Genomic DNA, 24,749 nt, shown 5'->3' with positions numbered 1-24,749 from the left:
TTCATTGGAGCATCAGTCCATTTACATTCAGAGTGATTATTGAAAGATGAATTTAGTGCCATTGTGTTCCCTGTAAACTTGGTGTTTCTGGTGATGTTCTCCATTCCTTTCTAGTCTTTATCGCTTTTGGTCTTTGTCTCCCACTCAAAGAGTCTCTTTTAGCATTTCTTGCAGGGCTGGTTTAGTGGTCATGAATTCCTTTAGTTTTTGTCTGGGAGCACTTTATCCCTCCTATTCTGAACGAGAGTCTTGCTGGATAAAGTGTTCTTGGCTGCATATTTTTCCCATTAAGCACATTGAACATATGCCACTGTCTTCTGGCATGTCAAGTTTCTGTAGACAGATCTGCTGCAAACATCATCTGTCTTTCCTCGTAGATTAAAAACTTTTTTCCCTTACTGCTTTCAGGATTCTTTCCTTGTCTTTGTATTTTGTGAATATGTCTTGGTGATCGCAACTTTGGTTGAATTTAATAGGAGTTCTCTGTGCTTCTTGGATTTCAATGTCTGTTTCCACCCCTAGATTAGGGAATTTTTTCAGTTATAATTTGCTCAAATAAACCTTCTCCTTTTTCTTTCTCTTTTTTTTTCTGAGACTCCTATGATACAAATGTTATTACACTTTAAGGAGTCGCTGAGTCCCTAAGTCTGCATTCATGATCTGATACCTTTCTTTCTTTCTTTCTTTCTTTTTTCACCTTTTTTTAAAAAAATATTTTTATTTATTTATTCATGAGAGACACAGAGAGAGAGGCAGAGACACAGGCAGAGAGAGAAGCAGGCTCCATGCAGGGAGCCCAATGCAGGACTCGATCCCAGGACTCCAGGATCACGTCCTGGGCTTAAACTGCTGAGCCACCCAGGGATCCCCTCTTTTCAGCTTTGTTATTTTCCATAGTTTTATCTCTTGTATCACTGATTTGTTCCTCTGATTCGTCTGTCCTCCTTGTCATTGGATCCATTTGGTTTTGCATCTTCATTACAGCATTTTTTTATTTCAGCCTGACTAGTTTCTAGTTCTTTTATCTCTAAGTAAGGGATTCTCTATTGTCTTTAGTGCTTTTTCCAAGCCCAGGTAGTATTCTTATGATTATTGTTTTAAATTCTGGTTTCAGGGACCCCTGGGTGGTGCAGCGGTTTAGCGCCTGCCTTTGGCCCAGGGCGCGATCCTGGAGACCCGGGATCGAATCCCACGTCGGACTCCCGGTGCATGGAGCCTGCTTCTTCCTCTGCCTATGTCTCTGCCTCTCTCTCTCTCTCTCACTGTGTGCCTATCATTAAAAAAAAAAAAAAAAAATTCTGGTTTCAGACATCTTACTTGTGTCTGTATATATTAAATCCCTGGCTGTGAATTCCTCTTGTTCTTTCTGTTGGGGTGAATTCTTGTCTTGTCATTATGTCTGGGTCACTGATTTCTGTGCCTGAGAGTATTGGCTGCATTAAGAAGAGATCCCCTACCAAACAAAGAAAAAGAAAGAAAGAAATGAAGATAGATCCTAGTTATGTTTTGGTCTGCTTTTTAAAATAAGTTAGAGGGGATCCCTGGGTGGTTCAGTGGTTTAGCGCCTGCCTTCGGCCCAGGGTGTGATCCTGGAGTCCTGAGATCCAGTCCCACATCAGGCTCCCTGCATGGAGCCTGCTTCTCCCTCTGCCTGTGTCTCTGCCTCTCTCTGTCTCTGTATCTTTCATGAATAAATAAATAAAATCTTTAAAAATAAATAAATAAAAGAAGTTAGATCATGGGATCCCTGGGTGGCTCAGCAGTTGGGCGTCTGCCTTCAGCCCAGGTCATGACCCCAGGGTCCCAGGATCAAGTTCTGCATCAGGCTCCCTGCCTGGAGCCAACTTCTCCCTCTGCCTGTGTCTCGGCCTCTCTCTCTCTGTGTCTCTCATGAATAAATTAATAAAATCTTAACAAATAAATAAATAGAAGAAGCTAGACCCTAAATAAATAAATAAATAAATAAATAAATAAATAAATAATAAGATAAAGTAAAAAATAAAATAAAATGAAGCTATGTCCTATTTCCCCTAGAGCTGAAGCTTTGTAGCACTCTATGGTCAGTAGGCTTGGTGAGTGGAGGGGTTTTATTCTGGTCTTCCTGGGGAACGCCTGCCCCTCTGATTATCAGGGGGGACTTGCCCTAATGGAGATGCACCTGCAGTGCCCAGGGTTGCGAGGCTTAGTGTAAGCAGCTCTGGCCTCCACTGAGTGGTATTCTTCTGCTCCCTGAAATTTGTCATTGCTGATGGGGGTGGAGGAAATAGTGTTTCCCCACTCTCTTGTCCCTGGAATGGGGAGCTTGTGCCCACTGTTGTCCAGGAAGCCCTCACAGAAGAGCAAACAATCACTTCTCTGTGTCCCCAGCTTTTGCCAGATCCTCACCTTCACCCTGCCTGTATCCAAGCTGTCCTGCTCAGCAGCACATTACTCTTGTTTAATCTCAGGCATGCAGCTGGTTTCCAAAACTCCACATTTTAGAGATCCACATGGTGTGGACCAGCACTACTACCCGGGGGGACGGTCTTGCTGCACCGTGGCCAGTGCTGGCTTGCCCCAGAAATTGGTTGTGTGACTGTGCAGCAGTTTGGAGTTTATGGTAAAGCACAGCTAAAAGCTGGCACCGAGGTTTGCTGCCCTCAGCCTGTGTCTTTGTTCCTGACTAGGGAATGGGGCAGCTCAGTGGTGCCCATGGGTCCTTTGTCCCCATGCCCCCACTCCCAAATGCACTCCAAGCAGGGGAACTGCTTTTCCCCATGCGACCCAGGGGATCCCCAGACCATGCTGCTGGCTCCCAGGTCTCCACCCTCCTTCCCCACTAGAATACCACTAAGGCCACCAGGTGTGACCCTGGTGACAGTGTTAACCTCTGAACTTTAGACTCTGTGCTTCACTGTTTCTAAAAACTTGGGATAGGGCAGCCAGGGTGGCTCAGCGGTTTGGTGCAGCCTTCAGCCCAGGGCCTGATCCTGGAGACCCGGGATCGAGTCCCACGTCAGGTTTCCTGCATGGACCCTGCTTCTCCTTCTGCCTGTGTCTCTGCCTCTTTCTCTATGTGTGTCTCAAATGAATAAATAAAATCTTTAAAAATATTTTTTAATTTAAAAATAAATAAATTAATTAATTAATTAATTAAAATCTTAAAAAAAAAAACTTGGGATATTTATCCCCTCTCCTTTTCCTAGTTAATGATTTTGAGGAGTTTTTCTTGTGCAATTCCCGCATGCCCTCTCTCTCTCTCTCTCTCTCTCTGATCAGGGCTCCCTCCCCTTCACAGCACAGGCAGCTCTTCTCTCCTCCATATCAACTCTCCACAGCTCCTACCTTCCAAATATGGTAGTTCTTTCAGTCTCTAGTTATGCAATCTTGCTCTCTCAGTCCTCAGATTAATTTCTTGTGTGTTCATAATAATTTGATATTTATCTAGGTGTTTTTGAGGGATGAGGCAAGCTAGGGTTCCCTTACTCCTCTGCCATCTTAATTCTTCCACTATATATATTATATATATAATATATTATATATTATATATAACATATATATTATTATTATTGCAATCATGTGCTACGTCGTAATGAAATGTTAAGGAGCTCATCTCACTATCTTTTAAGTCCCCTGACATCAGAGACTTACTTCTTATTTTTGTATGCCCAGTCCCTACTATAGTGCTTGGAACATTGTAGGCATTTAAAAATATTTTGTTAAATTAATGAGTCACTAAAAACCATTTACTGATAATGAGTATATTATTTGTTGTTATTTTTATGCAAGCAAACATAAAAACCTCTCAAAGGCACTTTTATGAGCCACATTATTTATCAAGATTGAATAGAAAGGAGGTGAAGCTTGGCTGAAACTCAACCATTCCTCTCTTTTCTGATGGAATCCCTTAGGCTTCTCTGTGGTAACAAGAAATTAACAAGATTTGTCTTCTTTATGTCCTATAATACTCCCCTAGTGTGGTTTTCATTAAAAACAACAACAACAACAACAACCTCTAGTGAACTAGGGACTTGACAGTATTAATAACATCCTTATTGCTTCGACCCTCATGTGTTTTCTCTGCATTTAGGAACAAAGGCCTTTTTAAAAAACAAAATTATTTATTTATTCATGAGAGACACAGAAAGAGAGACACAGAGAGAAAGAGAGGCAGAGACACAGGCAGAGGGAGATGCAGGCTCCATGTAGGGAGCCCGATGTAGGACTTGATCCTAGCACCCCAGGATCACGCCCTGGGCCGAAGGTGGCACTAAACCACTGAGCCACCCTGGCTGCCCAGGAACAAAGACATTTTTATCAACCATTTTCAGATGCTGTATCTGTTAAATTCAAGGATATCAGGGACTGCTACAGAGAATCTGTATGATTAGGTCAAGGCTAGATTTCTGTTGCTCTGACATTCCTCCTCTCTAACTATGAACTCCTAAAAAGTAGGGGCGGCGGGTGGGGAATGAAACCAATGGACACAAGAAGCACAGGACTGTGATCTTTGGGCGAAGGAGAAACTAGGTAAGCACTGGGATTGCCCTGGCTTTTTGCCTGAGGACAATTTTTGGTTACAATGCAGGAAGGTCTCTCAGTAAGGTGAGAAGATAGAGATTGAAGTTTGGGGATGCCAAGACAGCTAAAATCAGTGGGATGGGATAGGAGAGAAAGATTGAAATCAGTCTTGTGCATGAAGGGTGCAACTAGTCTTGTGCGTGAAGGGTGCTCTTTGCATGAGGCCAGGCAAAGAGCAACTGCTAAGGAAGGGACATTTGCAGAGGAGCCCTAATGCAGAAAATTCCTAGAGCTCACACAAGGTTTGGGATTATTCTAGCGCCCATCAAACAGGATGCAGAGATCTCATTGAGTAAACGGGTCATTCAGGAGATATCTCAGAGGTCCCACCTTAGTGGTGGAGCTAAACTGGTTCTACAAGAAAGACTGCATATGCACACACACCTAAAACACTTCAAATCAAACCTTGAAAAGATGAATGTGATCCAAAAGTGATTTAACTACCTGCCTGAGTGAAGTTCGACACTCTTTAACGAAACACTGTACAACTTTTAAAAGGAGTATTACCCCCAAAAGTTGGAAAGGCAGAAATCAGATTTCAGGGATGTTGAGGCTGCTAGAACTTATGAGACAGAGACCTGGAGAGTAGGGCGCTACACAGAGAGAGACGTCTGGAGAACATAGAGGGGCCCCCTCAAATAAATATATGACTAAGTATTGATATACACATAAGTGGGAGGAATCTTTAAAAAAAAAAAAAGTGGAAAAAAAAAGTGGGAGGAATCTTGGAAATAGCCAAGGAAAGGAGTAAGCAGGACAATTCCTGGAGTTCCCACAGGACAGGGAATAGTTTGTATTCCCACCAGTCATGGTAGAGAGAGATCTCATCCTACACAGGCATTGGGTACAGACAGCCCTCAGAAGAGCCAGGCCATAGTAGTAGGGATAAAAGTAACAGAATAAAGTCTTTGCTGGACCCAACCTACCATAATAAATCTTAATAATAAGCCTGAAATGGATCAAGCTGATCCTCAAGTAGATTTAACACAATCAATACTTTTTTTTTTTTCAATACTCTTTAAAAGGATAATCTTTGTGTACTGTTGGTGGGAATGCAAACTGGCACAACCATTATGGAAATCAGGATGCAGTTTCCTCAAAAAAATAAAAAAAAATTACAATATGATCCAGCAGTTCCACTTCTGTGTACATATTCAAACTAATTCAAGGCCAGATCTCAAAGAGGTATTTGCACAAATGGAAGTAACCTGAGTATCCATTGACAAGAAAAAAGATATAGTACATACATACAACGGGATATTATGCAGCTTTAAAGAAAGGATATCCTGTCACATACTTCAACTGGACAAACCCTGAAGACATTATGCTAAATAGGCTAGCTGCAGGACAAAGATGGGCAGCCTGGGTGGCTCAGTGGTTTAGCCCCGCCTTTGGCCCAGGGGTCCTGGGATCCCCCACGTTGGGCTCCCTGCTAGGAGCCTGCTACTCCCTCTGCCTGGGTCTCTGCCTCTCTGTGTGTGTGTGTCTCTCATGAATAAATAAAACTATTTTTTAAAAATCACAATTTAAAAAAAAAGGACAAAGACTGTATGATTCCACTCATATAGAGTTTCTAAAGTAGCCAAAATTACAGAGACAAAGTAGGAAGGTGGTTGTTAAGGGCTTCGAGGAGGGGAAATGTGTATAGTTTCAGTTTCACAAGCTGAGAGGTTCCAGAGATCTATTACCCAGCCAAGTGAACATACTTCACACTACTGAACTGTATACTTAAAAATAGTTAAGATGGTAAATTTAATGTTACATGCCTTTTAACACAAAATCTATCCTCTCCAGTTAATCTGGAGAGTCATATATTTATGATATATGATACATTAAATATATTTAGTATCATATATTCACATATGTAAAACAGTTTTTTTCTCTATTCTAATACTTCGACCTTTTTGTCTTTTTATAATAACATTGATTTGATAGAGTATTTGTATTAAGTGCTCAAAATGTAATAAGACAACTCTCGCTTCATTGTACTTAATTTCTCTCATAATTTTCTTGACTCTTCTGTAGAATTTAACCTTCCATATAAATGTTAGGTGTATTTTATCCAATTCTATAGTACATATAATTGGGGCTACAACTAATTAATATATTACTGGGGAACCTGGCTGGCTCAGTCGGTACAGCATGTGACTCTTGATTTTGGGGTCATGAGTTCAAGACCCACGTTGGGCATAGATTAAAACATTTTTAAAAATTAATATATTGGGCCACCTGGGTGGTTCAGCGGTTGAGCATCTGCCTGTGGCTTAGGGCGTGATCCCAGTTTAGGGATCAAGTCCCACATTAGGATCCCTGCAGGGAGCCTGCTTCTCCCCCCGCTTATGTCTCTACCTCTCTCTCTCTCTCTCTCTCTGTGTGTGTGTGACTATCATAAATAAAAAATAATAATAATAATAATAATAATAATATATTACTTTTGGGAGAAATATTTCTATGCTAACTTTGCATCTGAGCATATAGTGTGTCTTCCCATTTCTTCAGTCTAATGTTTTTATGTTACACTTATCAATAAAATTTTATAGATTTCTCTTTATATGTTTAACCAATTTATACCTAAGTATCTTATAGTTTTTCCACTATATGAATAAAATATAGAATATTTTATCATTTTTTTATTTCTAGATGCCTGTTGCCAGAAAATTGAAACTGAGAAACCTAATGAATCTAGTATATATATTCCTTTGATCCATGGCCACATTACTAATCTCTTATTAATTCTACCAGTATTTTGTTGAATACCTTAGGTATATAATGTCATTAGCAGAAAAAGAATATTTAAACTGTTCTTTTAAAATTTGTATCTTAGGGATCCCTGGGTGGCGCAGCGGTTTAGCGCCTGCCTTTGGCCCAGGGCGTGATCCTGGAGACCCGGGATCGAATCCAACGTCGGGCTCCCGGTGCATGGAGCCTGCTTCTCCCTCTGCCTGTGTCTCTGCCTCTCTCTCTCTCTCTGTGACTATCATAAATAAATAAAAATTAAAAAAATAATAATAAAATAAAATTTTTATCTTAAATAGGGTGATTCTATTTCTAGTTTCTGATTTTAATTTTTTACCTAGCTTGCCATTTTTTTTAAGATTTTATTTATTTATTCATGAGAGATACAGAGAGGCAGAGACACAGGCAGAGGGAGAAGCAGGCTCCATGCAGGGAGCCCAACGTGGGACTCGATCCCAGGACCCCGGGGTCACAGCCTGAGTCAAAGGGAGACGCTCAACCACTGAGCCGCCCAGGCGTCCCTAGCTTGCCATTTTGAATACTAGCTGTGCTATTTTTAGAGGGTTTTTTTTTTTAATTTCATTTTTAAGTAATCTCCACATCCAGTGAAGGGCTTGAACTCACAACCCTGAGATCAAGAGTCATATGCTCTACCAATTTAGCCAGCCAGGTGCACCTGTTTTTAAATAAATGGTCTTTGTTATATTTAGGTAGTTTCCTTCTATTGTTGGACCCTGGCTCATGGGTGCCAACGTGGCCCGATGGACGCCCCAGAGACTCAGACCCCAGACAGGCAGATGCAATCAGCAAGAGGGTTTATTGAATGTTTGCGCAAACGGGCTCTCCGCCTCAGAGGAGGAAAAGAGCCCCGATTAGCAATTACAGGTATTTTTTAAAAGGCAAAAGGAAAGAAACTGCCTAAAGACAAAAGAACCGTGGGAGTCGCATGGCATCCAGGTTGATTTCGGGGAGGGTCAACATGAACCTATTCAGGGACATTCCAATCAGGGTGTGTGTGGGGGAAATGGTTTTCTTATTGTAAACAGAATGCTTTTAGTTGCTAAAATTTCAGGAAGGCGCCTGGATGGGCTGCCTCTGGATTAGGGCTGGCCCTACTTACAAGGGGGGAGGTTTCTTCATTCCCTCCTCTTGTTTGGGCTGATTTTAACCTTAAAATCTTAGGGAACATTTATTTCTTCAGTTTGGAGGGCCCGACATTGCTGAGTTAATACCAGAGCTTGGGTAATAGACAATCTTTCTCAGATGAACTGGAGCAGCCGGTTGAGGACGCAGGGGCCGAAAGTTAGCAGCAGGAGCAGGATAACTAGAGGGCCCATAATGGTAGAGATTAGGGTGGTCAACCAGGGAGACTGATTAAACCAGCTTTCAAACCAGCCCTGCTGGGCCTCCCGGTCCCTTTGTCTTTTATTTGACCTTTCCCTGAGTTTGGCCATGGAGTCTCTGATGACTCCAGAATGGTCTGCATAGAAACAGCATTCCTCTCCCAGGGCCGCACACAGTCCTCCCTCTTTCAGGAATAGTCAATCCAAGCCTCTCCTGTTGTGAAGTGCTACTTCTGAAAGTGAGGTGAGGGACTGTTCTAACTTAGAAACGGACTGCGCTAGTGTCCGTAGATCCTCATCTACAGCTGTTTGGAGTTCTATATAACGTTGTGAGTCCTGGATCAGAGCAGCTGCGCCAGTACCCACCCCAGCAGCGACCCCTAGTCCCAACATAACGGCTAAGGTTAGGGAGACAGGTTCGCGCCGAAAACGGGTGGGATGTTTATCATACTGATTTTCTAGAGTTTCAGCAGGGTGATAGAACACCCTGGGTATGATCTGCACCATGACACAGAAGTCGTTTGAGCTATTTAGAACCTTAGCCGACACACAGGGGGTGAGGCCTTTGTTGCATGCCCACCAAGTTCCCGGCTGGGGCTCCAGGTAAGAATCAGTCCCCAAAATCGGGGTGGTAGTGTTGCAGAGTCTCTGGTAGCCCCGGGGGGGGGGTGTTCCTATGCAGGTTCCCTGTCCTGTAACTTCTGTAAGGGTGAATTGTGGTTGGGAGTCGGGTGTGCATCCCTGAGTGCTAGTGATCCCTGAAGTAGCAATTCCCTCATAATAAGGGGGAGGGGAAGCAAGGCAGAGCCAGCAGGATTTAGTTACATCGGGGCTGGTTCGATTAAGGGCCAGGAATGCCCCTATGATAAGATTAAACAGTCGTTGTCCCGTCTCGGGTGATGACCGAGGGGTTGGAGTGACCGCGAAGTTAGTGGGTGCGGCGCTCCCTGCGGCTAGGGCCGGGGCAGCTCTTTGTTCCCCGAGGACCGCGTTAGGCCCGATCGCCACGGGGTCTGGGGATTCTATTTTTAGTTTAATTCTGAATATAAAACCATCATCTGTTCTTTCTTTGTATAACCTGAGTCCCCACGTATATCCATTGGCCCAGTAAGTAGCCCTTTTTCCGGGCTCCGTGAAGGATATCCGTAGGGGATGACACCACCCTTGGCAGGGCCCATAATTAAGGGTTTTCCATTTGCTAAATGTCGGGTGAGTATAGTTAGCCTTGACAGTGATATAATCCCAGGAGGAGGAGGGCCTCCATTCTGTATCCCCAGTAGTTTCGCACCCCCAATTTTTACAATAGAAATATTCCCCTCCTCCACAGGTGGGATTTAGCCTGCGATCCCTGTGGTGCCCGGGACAGACATAAAAGGGAAGAGTGCTTAGCATGGCCCTTCTGTCAGGCGTGCCACATCCTCCCCATGGGTCTAATCCCAGTCACCCTGGAGGGCTTTCTTGGTTAGGGGCTCTAGAGGTGTCGAAGTATCCCTCTAGGTCCCATGGGCTAGGGGCCCCTATGGTTAGCTTGCATAGGTCAGGATATAGGTCAGGCCACCAGGTTCCCACGGGGGCGGTCTTAGTTATAGACCAGACCTCGTCACCCCCAGACGTTAGTACCTGCCAGGTTAACCTTTTGAGGGCATGAGGGTCACCTTTGGCGGAGGTGAAGAGCGCTAGGAGAGGTAGGAATATAACAACTGTCATTGAACAATTTTTGAAAGTCTTATCTTGAGCGGGTTTTGGGTGCGGTGGAGCTTCCTTTGGAGCGGCTCGTCCGGTCCGTCCTGGCTGGCGTCAGCGGTGCTCGTTGATGGGGCGCGCTGGACGTGTGAGGCGTGGACCCAAGCAGCAATGCCGTCTACCTTTAAGGCGGTTGGGGTGGTCAGTAGTACAGTATATGGGCCCTTCCAGCGGGGCTCAAGCGTCCTGGACTGATGTCTCCTGACTAGACGGAGTCACCGATCTGGAACGGGTGTGGGCCGGGTGTAGACAGCCGCAAGGGGTTTCCAGATCTGGTGCTGGATAATCTGGAGCGCCTTTAGCCTGTCCTGTAAACCGGGAGTGTTAGCAAGAGGGTCAATAGCAGAATCTAGTAAGTCCGTTAATGGTGGGGGACCTCCATAGAGAATCTCGTAAGGAGTTAGCCCATGGCACGCGGGAGTGTTCCGGACTCGGAACAGAACCATAGGGAGGTGTTGGACCCAGTCTCTAGTGCCAGTCTCCAATGTCAATTTAGTTAGGGTCTCTTTAATTGTTCTATTCATTCTTTCTACCTGACCTGAGCTCTGGGGTCTGTATGCACAATGTAATTTCCAATTTATCCCCAGTAATCTGGCCACCAACTGACTTACCTGGGAGACGAAGGCGGGGCCGTTGTCCGACCCTATTACCTTGGGCAGTCCAAACCGGGGGAAAATTTCTTCCAGGATTTTCTTGACAACCACCTGGGTGGTTTCTCGCTTGGTGGGGAATGCTTCTGTCCAGCCTGAAAAGGTATCTATAAACACTAGGAGGTACTTGTTACCATATTTACCTGGCTTGATTTCGGTGAAGTCTACTTCCCAGTTAGTTCCGAGTCTTTCTCCCCCATCCTGGTTCCCTCAGGCATCTTGAGGTGTTTGGTATTTACCTTAGCACAAGGTACACAAGCGTCGGTTACCTGTTGGATCAGGGAGGGGAGTTTGGGAATGTAATAGGTCTGACCTTCTCTCCGGAGGAGTGCTTTTAATTTGTGTGTCTGAGGTGAGTCCATCGGTGGAGGTGAGTCACCAGTTCTTTGGCCCTTTTCTGGGGCAGGACCGTCTTCCCTTGGTGTTTCCAGACCTTCATTTGCTCGTCATATTTTGCCCCTATTTGCTGGATGATATCTAGGTCGCTGTCTGAGTACTCGAGAGAGAGTTGCCCCGGTGTCCGGACAGCCTCTGGTACTTGTAGGGAGAGGGCCTGTGGGCCTAGTGCAGCGGCCCGTGCTGTCTCATCGGCCATCCTGTTCCCCTCTGCTACTGGGTCATTGCCTCGCTGATGCCCAGGACAGTGAATTATACTCAGTTTTCTCGGCAGAAAGAGGGAATGGAGAAGATCTTGTATTTCTTCTCTGTTTTTGATGTTTTTACCTGCTGAGGTTAGGAGACCCCTTCTACGGTATATTTCTCCATGAACATGGGCAGTTGCAAAAGCATATCTGCTGTCAGTATAAATGTTGACCTTTTTGTCCTTAGCCTTTCTTAGGGCCTGAGTTAGGGCTATAAGCTCTGCCCTTTGAGCTGAAGTCCCAGGCTCTAAGGCACTGGCCCAAATGACAGCTTTCCCATCTACCACGGCCGCCCCGGCTTTACGCTCACCATTTCGTAGAAAGCTACTCCCATCGGTGTACCAGGTTGCTTCAGCATCTGGCAAAGGCTGGTCCGTCAAGTCCCCTCTGGTGCTATGGACTTCAGCTAGGATCTGGTGGCAATCATGCATTACTAGGGAGGGGGACTCGGTTTCTGGAAGCAAGGTGGCCGGGTTTAGAGATGTAGCCGTTCCAAACCGTATCCGCTCAGAATTCAGTGACATGGCCTGATAATGGGTGACCCGGGCGTTTGAGAGCCATCGATCAGGGGGCTGGCGGATGACTGTCTCTATGGCGTGGGGGGCCACCACAGTGAGGGTTGGCCGAAAGACAACTTGTCTGAGTCTTTTACCAGGACTGCCACAGCCGCTATTATTCGGAGACATGGGGGCCATCCTGCAGCCACGCTGTCTAATTTTTTTGAAAAGTATGCCACGGGCCTTTTCCAGGGTCCCAGTTTTTGAGTTAGGACCCCTTTGGCTATTCCATTATGTTCATCAACATATAGTGTAAAAGGCTTGGTTACATCTGGGAGGCTCAGGGCAGGGGCGGTCAATAAGGTCCTTTTTATTTTGTCAAAAGCCAATTGCTGCTCCTTTCCCCAGTGGTAGGGGGTGTTGGATTTCGTGAGAGGATATAGGGGAGCCGCCATCTCCGCAAACCCGGGTATCCAGAGGCGGCAGAACCCAGCACTGCCGAGGAACTCTCGTAGTCCTTTGGCATTAGTGGGTGCTGGGATCAGGGCTACAGCCTTTTTGCGGCTCTCCGTCTGCCACCTCTGGCCTCCTTCCAGGAGATATCCCAGATAGGTCACTTGTCTCTGGCCTATTTGGGCCTTTTTGGCGGAGGCCCTATACCCCAGTTCTCCCAGTGTCTCAAGCAGGGCCCCCGTACCTTTTACACAATCCTGTTCTGTCCTAGCCGCCAGGAGCAAATCATCCACGTACTGCAGAAGGACGAGGTCCGGATGGCCAACTCGGAAATCTGCCAAATCCCGTTGCAAGGCCTCATCGAACAAAGTAGGGGAGTTTTTGAATCCCTGTGGCAGCCTTGTCCAAGTGAGTTGTCCTGAGAATCCCGTCTCAGGATCTTTCCATTCAAAAGCAAAAATAGGCTGGCTTTGAGAGCTTAACCTCAGGCAAAAGAATGCATCTTTTAGATCTAACACCGTATACCAGACATGGCTTGGGGGTAAGGTGCTGAGCAAGTTGTAGGGATTCGGCACCGTGGGATGTATGTCCTCTGTCCTCCAGTTAACCTCTCGTAAATCTTGTACCGGCCGGTAATCTCCTGTGCCGGGTTTTTTTACGGGTAATAGAGGAGTATTCCAGGGCGACTGGCAAGGTATTAAAATGCCCAATTGTAATAGTCTCTGTATATGTGGCCGAATGCCTTCTTTGGCCTCTTTGCTCATTGAATATTGCCGGATCGATATGGGGGTGGCCAAGGGTTTTAAGTTTATAATTATGGGCGGCTGGTTTACAGCTAGTCCCATTCCGGCCGTTTCCACCCAGGCCTGAGGGTAGTTAGTGAGCCATTCAGAATCTAGGGGCTGCACGGACGGTGGAGAGTCCTCGTGCAGCCGGTGTTCATCCTCTAGGCGCAAGGTCAGTACCTGGAGGGGCTGCCCTCCCGCGCCAGTAATAGTGGCCCCTTTTTGCTGAAAATGTATCTGGGCCCCTACTTTTGAAAGAAGGTCTCTGCCTAAGAGAGGGTAAGGGCAGTCTGGGACCAGTAAGAAGGAATGCGTTACTTGCCCAGTGCTCAGGTGGACCTTCCGTTCGGTTGTCCATCGATATAACTTGCCTCCAGTTGCCCCCTGAACCCAAGACGTTTTAGAGCTCAAGGGTCCTTTTGCCTCAGTTAAAACTGAATGTTGAGCTCCCGTATCGACCAGGAAGGTCACCGGCTGTCCCCCCACTTTAAGGGTTATCCGAGGCTCAGGGGGGGTTCCTGGCCCTGACACCCCTAATCTTCATCTTCTAGGGACAAAACAGGAATGGGCTTCTTTTTAGGTCCCTGCGTTTGGCCCTTCCTTGGGCAATCTTTAACCCAATGTCCTTCCTTTCCAGTAGGCACACTGGTCTCGTTCAACCCGTGGTCCTCTTTTGTCTCCCAGGTCCCTACTCTGTCCTGACTTACTCTGCCCTGAGCCCTGTACTACGGTGGCCAGTATCCTAGTCAGCTCTTTATTACGTCTTTTATCTCTCTTATCCTCCCGTTCCTCTTGCTCTTTACGGATCCTTTCCTCCCTTTCCTCTAGAGTTTCTCGCTTGTTAAAAACCTTCTCTGCCTCTTTCACTAAGTCCTGTAAGGTGTACCCCTGAAGTCCCTCCAACCGTTGTAACTTATTACGAATATCCGAGGCCGACTGTCCAATGAAGGACATAATTACATCTGGTTGGCGGTCTTCAGCCAAGGGGTCAAAGGGAGTATACATGCGGTAGCCTTCTATTAACCTCTCCAGAAAACCTGCCGGCGTCTCCTCTTTTCCCTGCACTATAGCACGTACCTTTGCCAAATTGGTGGGGCGACGCCCTGCCCCTTTGAGACCCGCTAGGAGTACCTGGCGATAGAGACGGAGCCGCTCCCTACCAGCAACAGTGTCGTAGTCCCAGGTCGGGCGAACCAAGGGGAAAACATCCTCAATCTCATTAGGATTGGGATGGGTCGGCCCATCCCAATGAGCTGGGTCGGCCATTAGGATTGGGATGGGTCGGCCCATCCCATTGAGCTGGGTCGGCCTCCCATCCGCCCCCGGGACGTTTTTCCGAACTTCGAGGTACACGCGCTGTCTCTCCTCCGTGGTGAGGAGAGTCTGCAGGAGCTGTTGGCGGTCATCCCGGGTCGGCTGGTGGGTCAACAGAATTGACTCAATTAATCCGGTTAGCGCCTGGGGGTCTTGGGAGAAGGAGGGGTTATGGGTTTTCCAGTTGTAAAGGTCAGAGGCAGAGAACGGCCAATATTGCATCTGGCCGCCTACTGACCGGAGGGGAAATGCCTGGGAGGTCCAGACGTCTTCCGACTCTCCCCCGCGCTCTCGCCGAAAGCGGAGGCGACTGGCGAGCGGGGGTGAAGCGAGGGGTTGCCCCTCTGCCCCCGTAGAGTCGGGGGACGGAGCTGAGGGAGCGGAGGGAGAGGTAGGGGCCTCCGAGCGGGGCGTTGGGGGTTGGGCATAAGGGGGAGGGGAGGAGTCCAAGAGAAGGAGACTGTCCTGGTCCCCTGGGAGCACAGGCGGCTCCTTAGGTTTTGATTCAGGAAATTTTAGGGGGCAAAGGGTGGAGGGAGAGGAGGGACGGGGAATTGGGGGAGTGTGGCAGGGAGGGAGTGAGGGTCTCGGGCTCGGTCCCCCTTGAGAAGGGATAAAGCATTTTATCCAGGGGGGTGGATTCTTAGCGAGATCCTCCCATACTATGATGTACGGCACCTGATCGAGGTGTCCATTGTGTCCTGGCTGGAAGACCAGGGCCTTCACCTGCAAGATAATGTCAATATTAAAAGTTCCGTTCCTGGGCCACCCGACGTTGAAAGCCGGCCACTCTGAGGAGCAGAAGGTGACCCATCTTCGTCTTCTGACCTCGACCGAAAGATTGTGTGCCCGGCCGGCGACTTCTTTCCAGTGACCTAGAGTGAGGCTTAAAGGGGTGGTTACAGTCTGCCCCATGGGTGTAGAGAAGGGGTGAGCGGTGAGGAGGAGGACAGGAAAGGAAGAAAAACACGGAACGAACAGACGCACACGAACGACAGGACTGGCGCGGCAGATTCAGACGGGAGCGGTCGCGAACCACGACCCTCCCCGAAGAGGAGGGAGTGCCGGGGCTCCGTTCCTCTTCCAGACCACTCCGGAGTCCGACTCCGGAGGGGGACCAGGGGTCTCGGGTACGTCTGCCTCCCCCGCTGGTCCAAATACAGAATACAGAGTACAGCGTCCTGCAGGCACAATACAGACCCGGCACAAAACAGACCCGGCCAGTCAGACAAATGGACGAGACAGATAGGACATTTAGCGAGCTCGGTCTTACCTCCTACCGGTCTTAGGATTGAGTCTGGGGCGTCTCAGATCCCGGACGAGCCCCCAAATGTTGGACCCTGGCTCACGGGTGCCAACGTGGCCCGGTGGACGCCCCAGAGACCCAGATCCCAGACAGGCAGATGCAGTTAGCAAGAGGGTTTATTGAACGTTTGCGCAAACGGGCTCTCCGCCTCCGAGGAGGAAAAGAGCCCGATTAGCAATTACAGGGATCTTTTAAAAGGCAAAAGGAAAGAAACTGCCTAAAGACAAAAGAACCGCGGGAGTCGCATGGCATCCAGGTTGATTTCAGGGAGGGTCAACGTGAACCTATTCAGGGACATTCCAATCAGGGTGTGTGTGTGGGGGGACGGTTTTCTTATTGTAAACAGAATGCTTTTAGTTGCTAAAATTTCAGGAAGAAGACTGGATGGGCTGCCTCTGGGTTAGGGCTGGCCCTACTTACAAGGGGTGAGGTTTCTTCAGTTCCAGGAATGCTCTGACTCCCTACCCTTTCTTTACCTGGCCATTGGTTAATATCACTTCTCGGAAAAATATTTCTTGATCTTCCAAAAAATCAGTCCCTCTAGGGCTCACTATTCACCAACACTGTAGTTTCCTTCATAGAACCTACCACAATGTATAATTATTTACTTGTGTGATTTATTGGCATAATGCCTAACTCCTAACTAGACTATAAGCTTTATGTTTATTTTGTTGTACTTTTTTTTTTTTTAGGTTTCTACTTCCATCTTAATGCCTTGTGGCTAATACTGTGTAATATACCCAAGAGCTCATAAATAAATTTTTAATAAATCAATAAATGAAAATTGTTAGTAGTTAATGTTGATCAGTGATTAGAAGATTGAAATTGATGGGTGCCTGGGTGACTCAGTTGGAAGAGTGTGTGACTCTTGATCTTGGGGTCATAAATTTGAGGCCACGTTGGGCCAGAGATCACATTTTAAAAAGAGAGAGAGAGAGAGATTGAAATTTAGTCCTGAAAGGGGTTTTTGATTATCTATTTCACATAGTTTGTGGTTTGAAGAAACTGATACTCAAGTGTGTAAATGACTTGCCCCAAATCATTCAGCGAATTAATGATGGATTAGGACTCAATCTCATTTTTTCCATTTCTAAGTCCGGTGAACTTTCAGGTACAGGTGATTTGCTGCTGCAGATATAAAACAAGAGGATCAAGAAAGTAATTTATAAGTGTGAAATGAACGAAGCTTTAATATACTCGTCATTCAGAAAAATGACTTTTCTGAATGATAATATAAAATGAATGTTAGAAGATACTGAAAACTGAACCTGAACTGAGTTTCAGTTTTCTGGTGAAAGCAGAAGTGAGTAAATAAAGGCTTAGTTTAACCATAGTGAAAGGTTGCTAATCCTTCATGCAGAATAGATCACTATTTGGAATATGCCTAGTTCCTCAGAAAAGTTTGCCATCAATGAATAATAAAGCAACCACTCATTAAATTCCTATACCATGCTAAGTGGTTTTCCTGCAAACCCCAAATCTCTTCAACTTTGCAAAGTAGGTATTATTATTCACAATGGGAAAATGAGGCTCATTATCACACAGTTCATAAATGGTTAACACTGAATCCACATTGGTGACTTCTGATTCTTATCTGACAGGTAAAGAGCTTGGAAGTTGTCACTGCCAAACTCACAACAAGAAAAAAGCTGAAAAAATTGAAATCAGCAACTGTTCTTAGACGTAGTAGAGAACTGAGGTCACAGGGCAAACTGGCTGCCCTGAAAACTGAGACCGACAGAGAATCACAGATAACAGGGAGCAGAAGCCTAGGAGCAAAAGCCAGCAGCTGGAGCCAGTATTAGTAAGAAAACTTTAAACCGTAACTAACAAATTGTTGGAAAATTCATTGCAGACTAGTTTGAGAGTTAAGAACTCCTAAGGGGCCCAGGATTAGGAAGGCCCTTACACTTCCTGAATATTACCTCTAACAGCTAAACCAAGTTTTCACTTTAAGGATCAAAGGGAAATTCCTCCAGGGGGAGGGGGAAATAATCATTTTTAAAGTGCTAAAGAGCTCTCAGTTCTCCTTAACAGAGTTCTCCCTCAAGGAAACCTATTACCAGAGCCTAACTGACTGGGTTTTTACCAAAGCCTAACCTACCAGGGGGAAGGGAAATACCTAACTCTAGCCTCCTCTAGCCTTTGACTTGGGGGGAAAGGAAATACCCAGCTCAAGCTCACTAAAAGACTGAGACTTATTATGGGATTATAGAACACTTCTCCCACACTTTGCCACCTCATCAGTAGGGCTCCTGCATAATAATAGGAGATTAAAGCTAAAAGAACTGAAATCCTCAAACTCTATTCTTAAATTCCTCTTCTAGGAATAATGAAAGACAATAAGGGAGACAAAAACAAGGACCCTAGGTGAAATTTTAGCCTCTGACACCAAAGCAAAGCAAACATTAAATATAGCCCAACTCCTAGCAGTAAACATAAAACCTCACAGTAAAGGTTTATACCTGGTATATCATGTCCAGCTTTCAACAAAAAATTACAAGGTTTGCTAACAGACAAAAACCAGCCTTAAGAGACAAAGCAAGCATTAGAACCAGATTCAGACATGGCAAAGATTTTGGAATTATGAGACAAGGAAGTTAAAATAGTAAATATACTAAGGGCTCTAAAGAAAAGAGTGGATAATATGGAAAAACTGATGAGTAATGTAAGCAAAGAGCTGGATATCCTAAGAAAGAATCAAAACAAAATGCGAGAAATAAAAAGCATAGTAATAGAAATGAAGAATGCTTTTGATGGGCTCATTAGTAGACTGGACCTTGCTGAAGGAAGAATTAGTGAGCTTCAAGATATGTGAGGCAAAAACTGAGAGAGCTGCAAGGAGAAAGAGATATATCTGCTATTAGAGTTTGAGACTTCAATACCTATCAGTACTTGACAGATGCAACAAGCAAAAAAATCAGTAAGGATAGAGTAGAATCAAAGAGCACCATCAATCAACTGAGTATAATCAACATTTTTAGCACACTTCATCCAACAACAGCTAAATACACATTCTTCTCAAGTTTACACGAAGCATTTGCCAAGATAGACCACATTCTGGGTCATAAAACACACCTTAACAAATTTAAAAGAATAGACATCATACAAAGTTTGCCCTTAGACCACAAGGTAATTAAACTAGAAATAACAAAGATTGCTGGAAAATCCCAACATATTTAGAGATTAAACAATATACTTCTAAATTGTACATGAGTCAAAGAGTAAGTCTCAAAAAGAATTTAAAAATATTTTAGGGGCGTCTGGCTGACTCATTTGGTAGAGCCTCCAAATCTTGATCTCAGGGTCATGATTTCAAGCCCTGTAGTGGGTGTAGAACTTACTTCATAATAAAAAAAATATTTAAAAAAATGTTTTATCATACGTAAAAATTAAAGTAAACTCAGCCAGAGTTGTGGGTTGCAGTGAAAGTAGTGGTTAGAGGAAAATTTATAGCATTGAAATGCATTTTAGAAAAAAAAAAAAAAAGTAGTCTGAGCTCTCAATTTAGGAGAGCTAGAAAAAGGACAAATTAAATCCAAAGCAATTTTTTTTTAAGGTAAGTAATTATTTATTCATGAGACACACACAGAGAGAGACAGAGAGAGAAAGAGAGAGGCAGAGACACAGGCAGAGGGAGAAGTAGGCTCCATGCAGGGAGCCCCACATGGGACTGAATCCCAGGACCCCAGGATCACGCCCTGGGCCAAAGGCAGATGCTCAACTGCTGAGCCACCCGGGCATCCCAAATCCAAAGCAAATTAAAGCAGAAGAAAGGAAATAATAAAAATTAGAACAGAAATCAATGAAACTGAAAACAGAAAAAAAGAGAAAATTAACAAAACAAGTTGGTTCTTTGGAAGATCAATAAAATTGAAAAACCTTTAGTCCGGCTAACCAAGAAGAAAGGACAGAAATTAAAAAGAGTAAAGAGAAAATACAAATTACTAATATCAGAAAGGAAAGAGATATCGTCACTACCAATCTAATGGACACTAAAAGGATGATAGGGGAATATTACAAACAACCATTCCCACAAATTTGATAACATATGAAAATCAATTCCTTGAAAGACACAGGATAGTAAAACTCACACAAAAAGAAATATCTGAGTAGGGCTACCTATTAAAGAAACTGAATTAGTAATAACTTTCCAAGACAGAAAGCACCAGGCACAGATGGTTTCACTGGTGAATTTTACCAACCATTTAAGTAACAGAAGTAACCAGTTCTCTACAATGTTATAAAAAATAGAAGCAAAGGTAACACTTCCTAACTCACACTTGAAGGCCGACATGACCTTAATACCAAATCGGACAAAGACATTATCAAGAAAGGAAAACTACAGATGGACGGACATCTGAGCACGGTGTCTACAGGTCAGGAATTCAGGAGCATGGTCCGGACTTAGAATCGCTCGTGAAGTCGCAGGCAAGGATGTGCCGGGTAGAAGACTTGGCAAGAGGATTTGTATCGCATGGTGCTGGTTGTTAACAGGAGGCCTCAGTTTCTCCCCACATGGGCTTCTCCCCTGGTGGCTTAATAAGTGTTTTCATGACCCGGAGGCTGGCTTTGCCCAGAATGAATGATCCAAAATAAAGCAAGGTAGAAACTATAATATCTTTTATGACCTAGCTTTGGGAGTCACACACGGTGGTTTCTTAAAAATCATTTTAAGATTTTTATTTATTTGAGTTAGAAACAGAACATGAGCATGAGCAGGGTTGGGGGGTGGTGGGGTGGCAGAGGGAGAGGAAGAAGCAGACTCCCCGCTCAGCAGGGAGCCTGAAGCAGGACTCGATCCCAGGACCTGAGCAGAAAGGCAGATGCTTAAGCCGATGCGCGACCCAGGCGCCCCTCAAAATCCTAGGGGGTCCCTGGGTGGCGCAGCGGTTTAGTGCCTGATTTTGGCCCAGGGCGCGATCCTGGAGTCCCGGGATCGAGTCCCACGTCGGGCTCCCGGCATGGGGCCTGCTTCCCTTGCCTGTGACACACTCTGCCTCTCTCTCTCTCACTCTATGTCTATCATAAATAAATAAATAATTATTATTTTTTTAAATCCTATTGGTAGCACAGACGAGCTCTATTCCATATGGAAGGGGATTGAATCAAGAGCCATCTTGGAGGTTGTTTATGACACTATACAACAGAATACTTTTTAGCAATGAGAAGAAATGATTTGGGCAGCCCCAGTGGCACAGTGGTTTAGTGCTGCCTGCAGCCTGGGGTGTGATCCTGGAGACCCGGCATCGAGTCCCACATCGGGCTTCCTGCGTGGGGCCTGCTTCTCCCTCTGCCTGTGTCTCTGCCTCTCTCTCGCTCTCTCTGAATGAATAAATAAATAAATCTTAAAAAAAAAGAGAAGAAATGATTTATATGCGCAACCATTTAGATGAAGCTCAGATATTATAATTTTTTTTAAAAAAAGCTCAATGGACAAGAGCACATATTGTTTTCTATTTATAGGGTGTTCTATAACAGCCCAAACTCATCTAGTCTGTGGTTAGTACCTCTGGGAAGTGGAGGGGATGAAAAGAAATGACACAAGGGAAGCTCTAGGGTGATGGAAATATTCTGTATCTTGACAGGGGTGCCCTTCACATGGGCGTGTCATTTGTCATTTGTACAATTAAAAATATTTGTGTGGGACGCCTAGGTGGCTCAGCGGTTGAGCATCTGCCTTCGGCTCAGGGGGTGACCCCGGGGTCCTGGGATCGAGTCCTGCATGGGCTCCTTGTGTGGAGCCCGCTTCTCCTCCCTCTGCCTGTGTCTCTGCCTCTCTCTGTGTGTGTCTCTCCTGAGTAAATAAATAAAATATTTTAAATAAATAAAAATAAATCCCCGTGTGTATGTCAGCGTGGAAACGTTTAGCTCAGGCACAGTACCCTGACAGATGCCTTGAGGCCTGGGAGTGAGGGGTGGTATGGATACACCCAGAGTGGCCGGGCGGCGCCCTGCTGTTGCTGAGGCCGGGTGGTGGCTCCATCGGGACCCACGGTCTTCTTTATTTTGCATGTGCTTGAATGTTCTCAAGTAAGTCAGAAAACTAAAACCAAGCTGCTTTGTGTAAAAAGTTTCTAATTCCTTTGCGTGAGAGTCTAGCTTTTCTTCTGCTCTACGATGCTGATTATGAGACCATTTGTGCCGGGGCAGGTTAGTGACCCTGATTACAATTAGGGACACGAAAATCTGGTGGTAGGAGGTGGGTAGTAAGAGGAGCTTCCAGCAGCACATGTTAACCTGTTTTTACTAATTATGTAAAAATTGGTGAAGCTGGGGCAACCCGGGTGGCTCAGAGGTTTAGTGCCTCCTTCAGCCCAGGGCCTGACCCCGGGGTCCTGGGATCGAGTCCCACGTCGGGCTCCCTACATGGAGCCTGCTTCTCCCTCTGCCTGTGTCTCTGCCTCTTCTGTCTGTGTGTGTGTGTCTCATGAATAAATAAATAAAATCTTAAAAAAAAAATAGGTGAAGCCCATCCAGCTCTTGGGGAAGTAGGCCAGCGGGCACGACCCTAAGATGGTTTAGACCACGTGTGCTCTCAAGGGAATCGGTTTTTCCTTTCTTGCCCCTGGGAAAAGTGGAGCAGGGACCTTGGTGATCTGGACGTTTACAAGCACCTCTTGCTTGTGGGGTCTCCTATTTCTTCCCTCGAAGGCACTAAGGGTATTTGGCTGTGGGTAGGGGTGGGAATTAAGGGAAAGAAGGGATTTATTGAGTGGATACATACCATTTTATCATACTCCTACCATTTAGGGATCTAATTATTTTTTTAAGCGTTTATTTTTTATTTATTTTTAAAGATTTTACTTATTTATTCATGAGAGACACAGCAGAGAGAGAGAGAGAGAGAGGCAGAGACACAGGCAGAGGGAGAAGCAGGCACCATGCAGGGAGCCCGACGCGGGACTCAATCCCGAGTCTCCAGGATCACATCCCGGGGCTGAAGGCAGCACTGAACTGCTGAACCTCAATACTGGGCTGCCCAGGTATTGTTTTCAGTGCCAAGATCCCACAGCCAATATTAAAGTTCTTCACCAGGGATCCCTGGGTGGCGCAACGATTTGGCGCCTGCCTTTGGCCCAGGGCGCGATCCTGGAGACCCGGGATCGAATCCCACGTCGGGCTCCTGGTGCATGGAGCCTGCTTCTCCCTCTGCCTGTGTCTCTGCCTCTCTCTCTCTCTCTCTCTCTCTCTCTCTCTCTGTGACTATCATAAATAAATAAATAAATAAATAAATAAATAAATAAATAATAAATAAATAAATAAAATAAAAAAAATAAAGTTCTTCACCAGGGGACCCCCACCTACCTCTTTGGCTTCGCATCATACAACTGTTCTCCACCTACTCACTAGTCACAGTGAACATTTTTTTTTCCCATCAGAAGGTCATACCCCTTCAAAACTCAAGTCTTTGGATGTGCTCCCTTCTGGAAGAGAGCATGTTGACTTGTCAAGCTTGTACTCCTCTCTTCATCTCTTCAAGTCCCCCTTACTGTTCCCTGCCAGGCCTTCCTCGGTCAGCTGAGCTGCTGGGGGCAGAGGGGTCATTGTGTTAGCTTGGCACCGACTCCAACTGCTGTTTTGCTGCACACGCTGAGCTGATAGACCTCAGGAAACTGAAGTGAGATACCACACGCAGCCTTCCACGACATTTTGCACATCTCCTGGGCTCCCGGGACCACGGTTAGTAAAGCGAGGTTGGAAGAGAAAGCTTCAGCAAGGAGGGTGGTGCCGAGTTCCTTTAAAGTAGGTGGTGGCTGAGCTGTGAATACCGTGGGGAGGGGACACCTGGTATACCCAGGGGGTTCCTTTGGCCACAGGGCGGTGACAGATGCCTGACTCATGCCTGAGAAAGCTAAGAATGCCCTACCAGCGATTCCAAAAAGCAAGCAAACGCCTGACTCACTCTTTGATGCTTTAGCCAGAGGTAGGCCGCTCCACTGAAATCGGCCAGCGCTTCCAGGCTTCCAGGGGTGGCGAAGGCAAGAGATTTTCCCCACGGAGCTTATGTAGGTCACCCGGTGAAACCCTAGCGTGAGGTTGGCTTGGTCCTATCCAGGAGGGCGACCTGAGAAATGAGAATGTCCCCGTAGAAAGAGGCTGGACAGCCGGGAGCCCCCGAGGCATCCCGCCTATCACCTTTCTCTCTGTCCTTCACGAAGAGGTGGAGTCCATTTCCCCGCCCCTTGAACTGTACTGGCCTTATGACATCAGGAGTCTTTGGAGGCAGGGGCCTTAAGAGAACTTGCAGCTGCCATTTTGCTTTCTTGCACCACTTGTGTCATGGCATAAAGACACGCAGGCTGGAGGAGGCCAGGGAGGTCACGTACGGGGGGTCACGTACCCTTCCAGCCAAGAGTAAGCATTGGGCGCCCATCCTAGAACCGAGGTCTTCCTGCCTAGTCCCCCACCGCAACCTTGAGTGGGCCCAGCTGACACATGGAATAGGATTTCCCAGCTGATCCCAACCCGATCGCCAACCACAGAACCATATGCAGCTAAATGGTCTGTGTTTTACCCCACTAAGTTTGGGGCGGTACACATCCACAGATAGTGAGGTGGGAAGGGAACCGGGGGTGCATCTGCTGGTGTAAGCACTGTGAAAGGGGGGCTCAGCGGGCAACTTCCGAAGAGCCCACAAAGGCGTCCCACAAGCTAACCCCAGCCTTAACCTTCTGTCCACCATACATTACTTTAAAATTAAGCAATAAAAAAAAAGGT

The 24,749-nt window shown here is 46.0% G+C and overlaps 1 protein-coding gene across 1 annotated transcript; it reads right to left on the bottom strand.

Moving 5' to 3' along the window:
* Positions 1 to 8,094: 8,094 nt before the first annotated feature.
* LOC129512024 (uncharacterized) lies at positions 8,095 to 19,521 on the bottom strand. The gene is given in 8 exon segments (XM_055329270.1): positions 8,095 to 10,590; positions 10,593 to 10,621; positions 10,623 to 11,229; positions 11,232 to 11,381; positions 11,384 to 12,292; positions 12,295 to 13,920; positions 13,923 to 14,038; positions 14,040 to 19,521. Coding segments are annotated over 8 exon segments (5,283 nt in total). The 5' UTR covers positions 15,638 to 19,521; the 3' UTR covers positions 8,095 to 10,342.
* Between the last annotated feature and the right edge of the window lie 5,228 nt (positions 19,522 to 24,749).

The sequence above is a fragment of the Nyctereutes procyonoides genome, unplaced genomic scaffold, assembly GCF_905146905.1.
Source record: "Nyctereutes procyonoides isolate TBG_1078 unplaced genomic scaffold, NYPRO_anot_genome, whole genome shotgun sequence".
Lineage (NCBI taxonomy): Eukaryota > Metazoa > Chordata > Mammalia > Carnivora > Canidae > Nyctereutes > Nyctereutes procyonoides.
The sequence above is the reverse complement of the archived record's forward strand: the minus strand, read 5'-3'. Positions and strand labels throughout refer to the sequence as shown.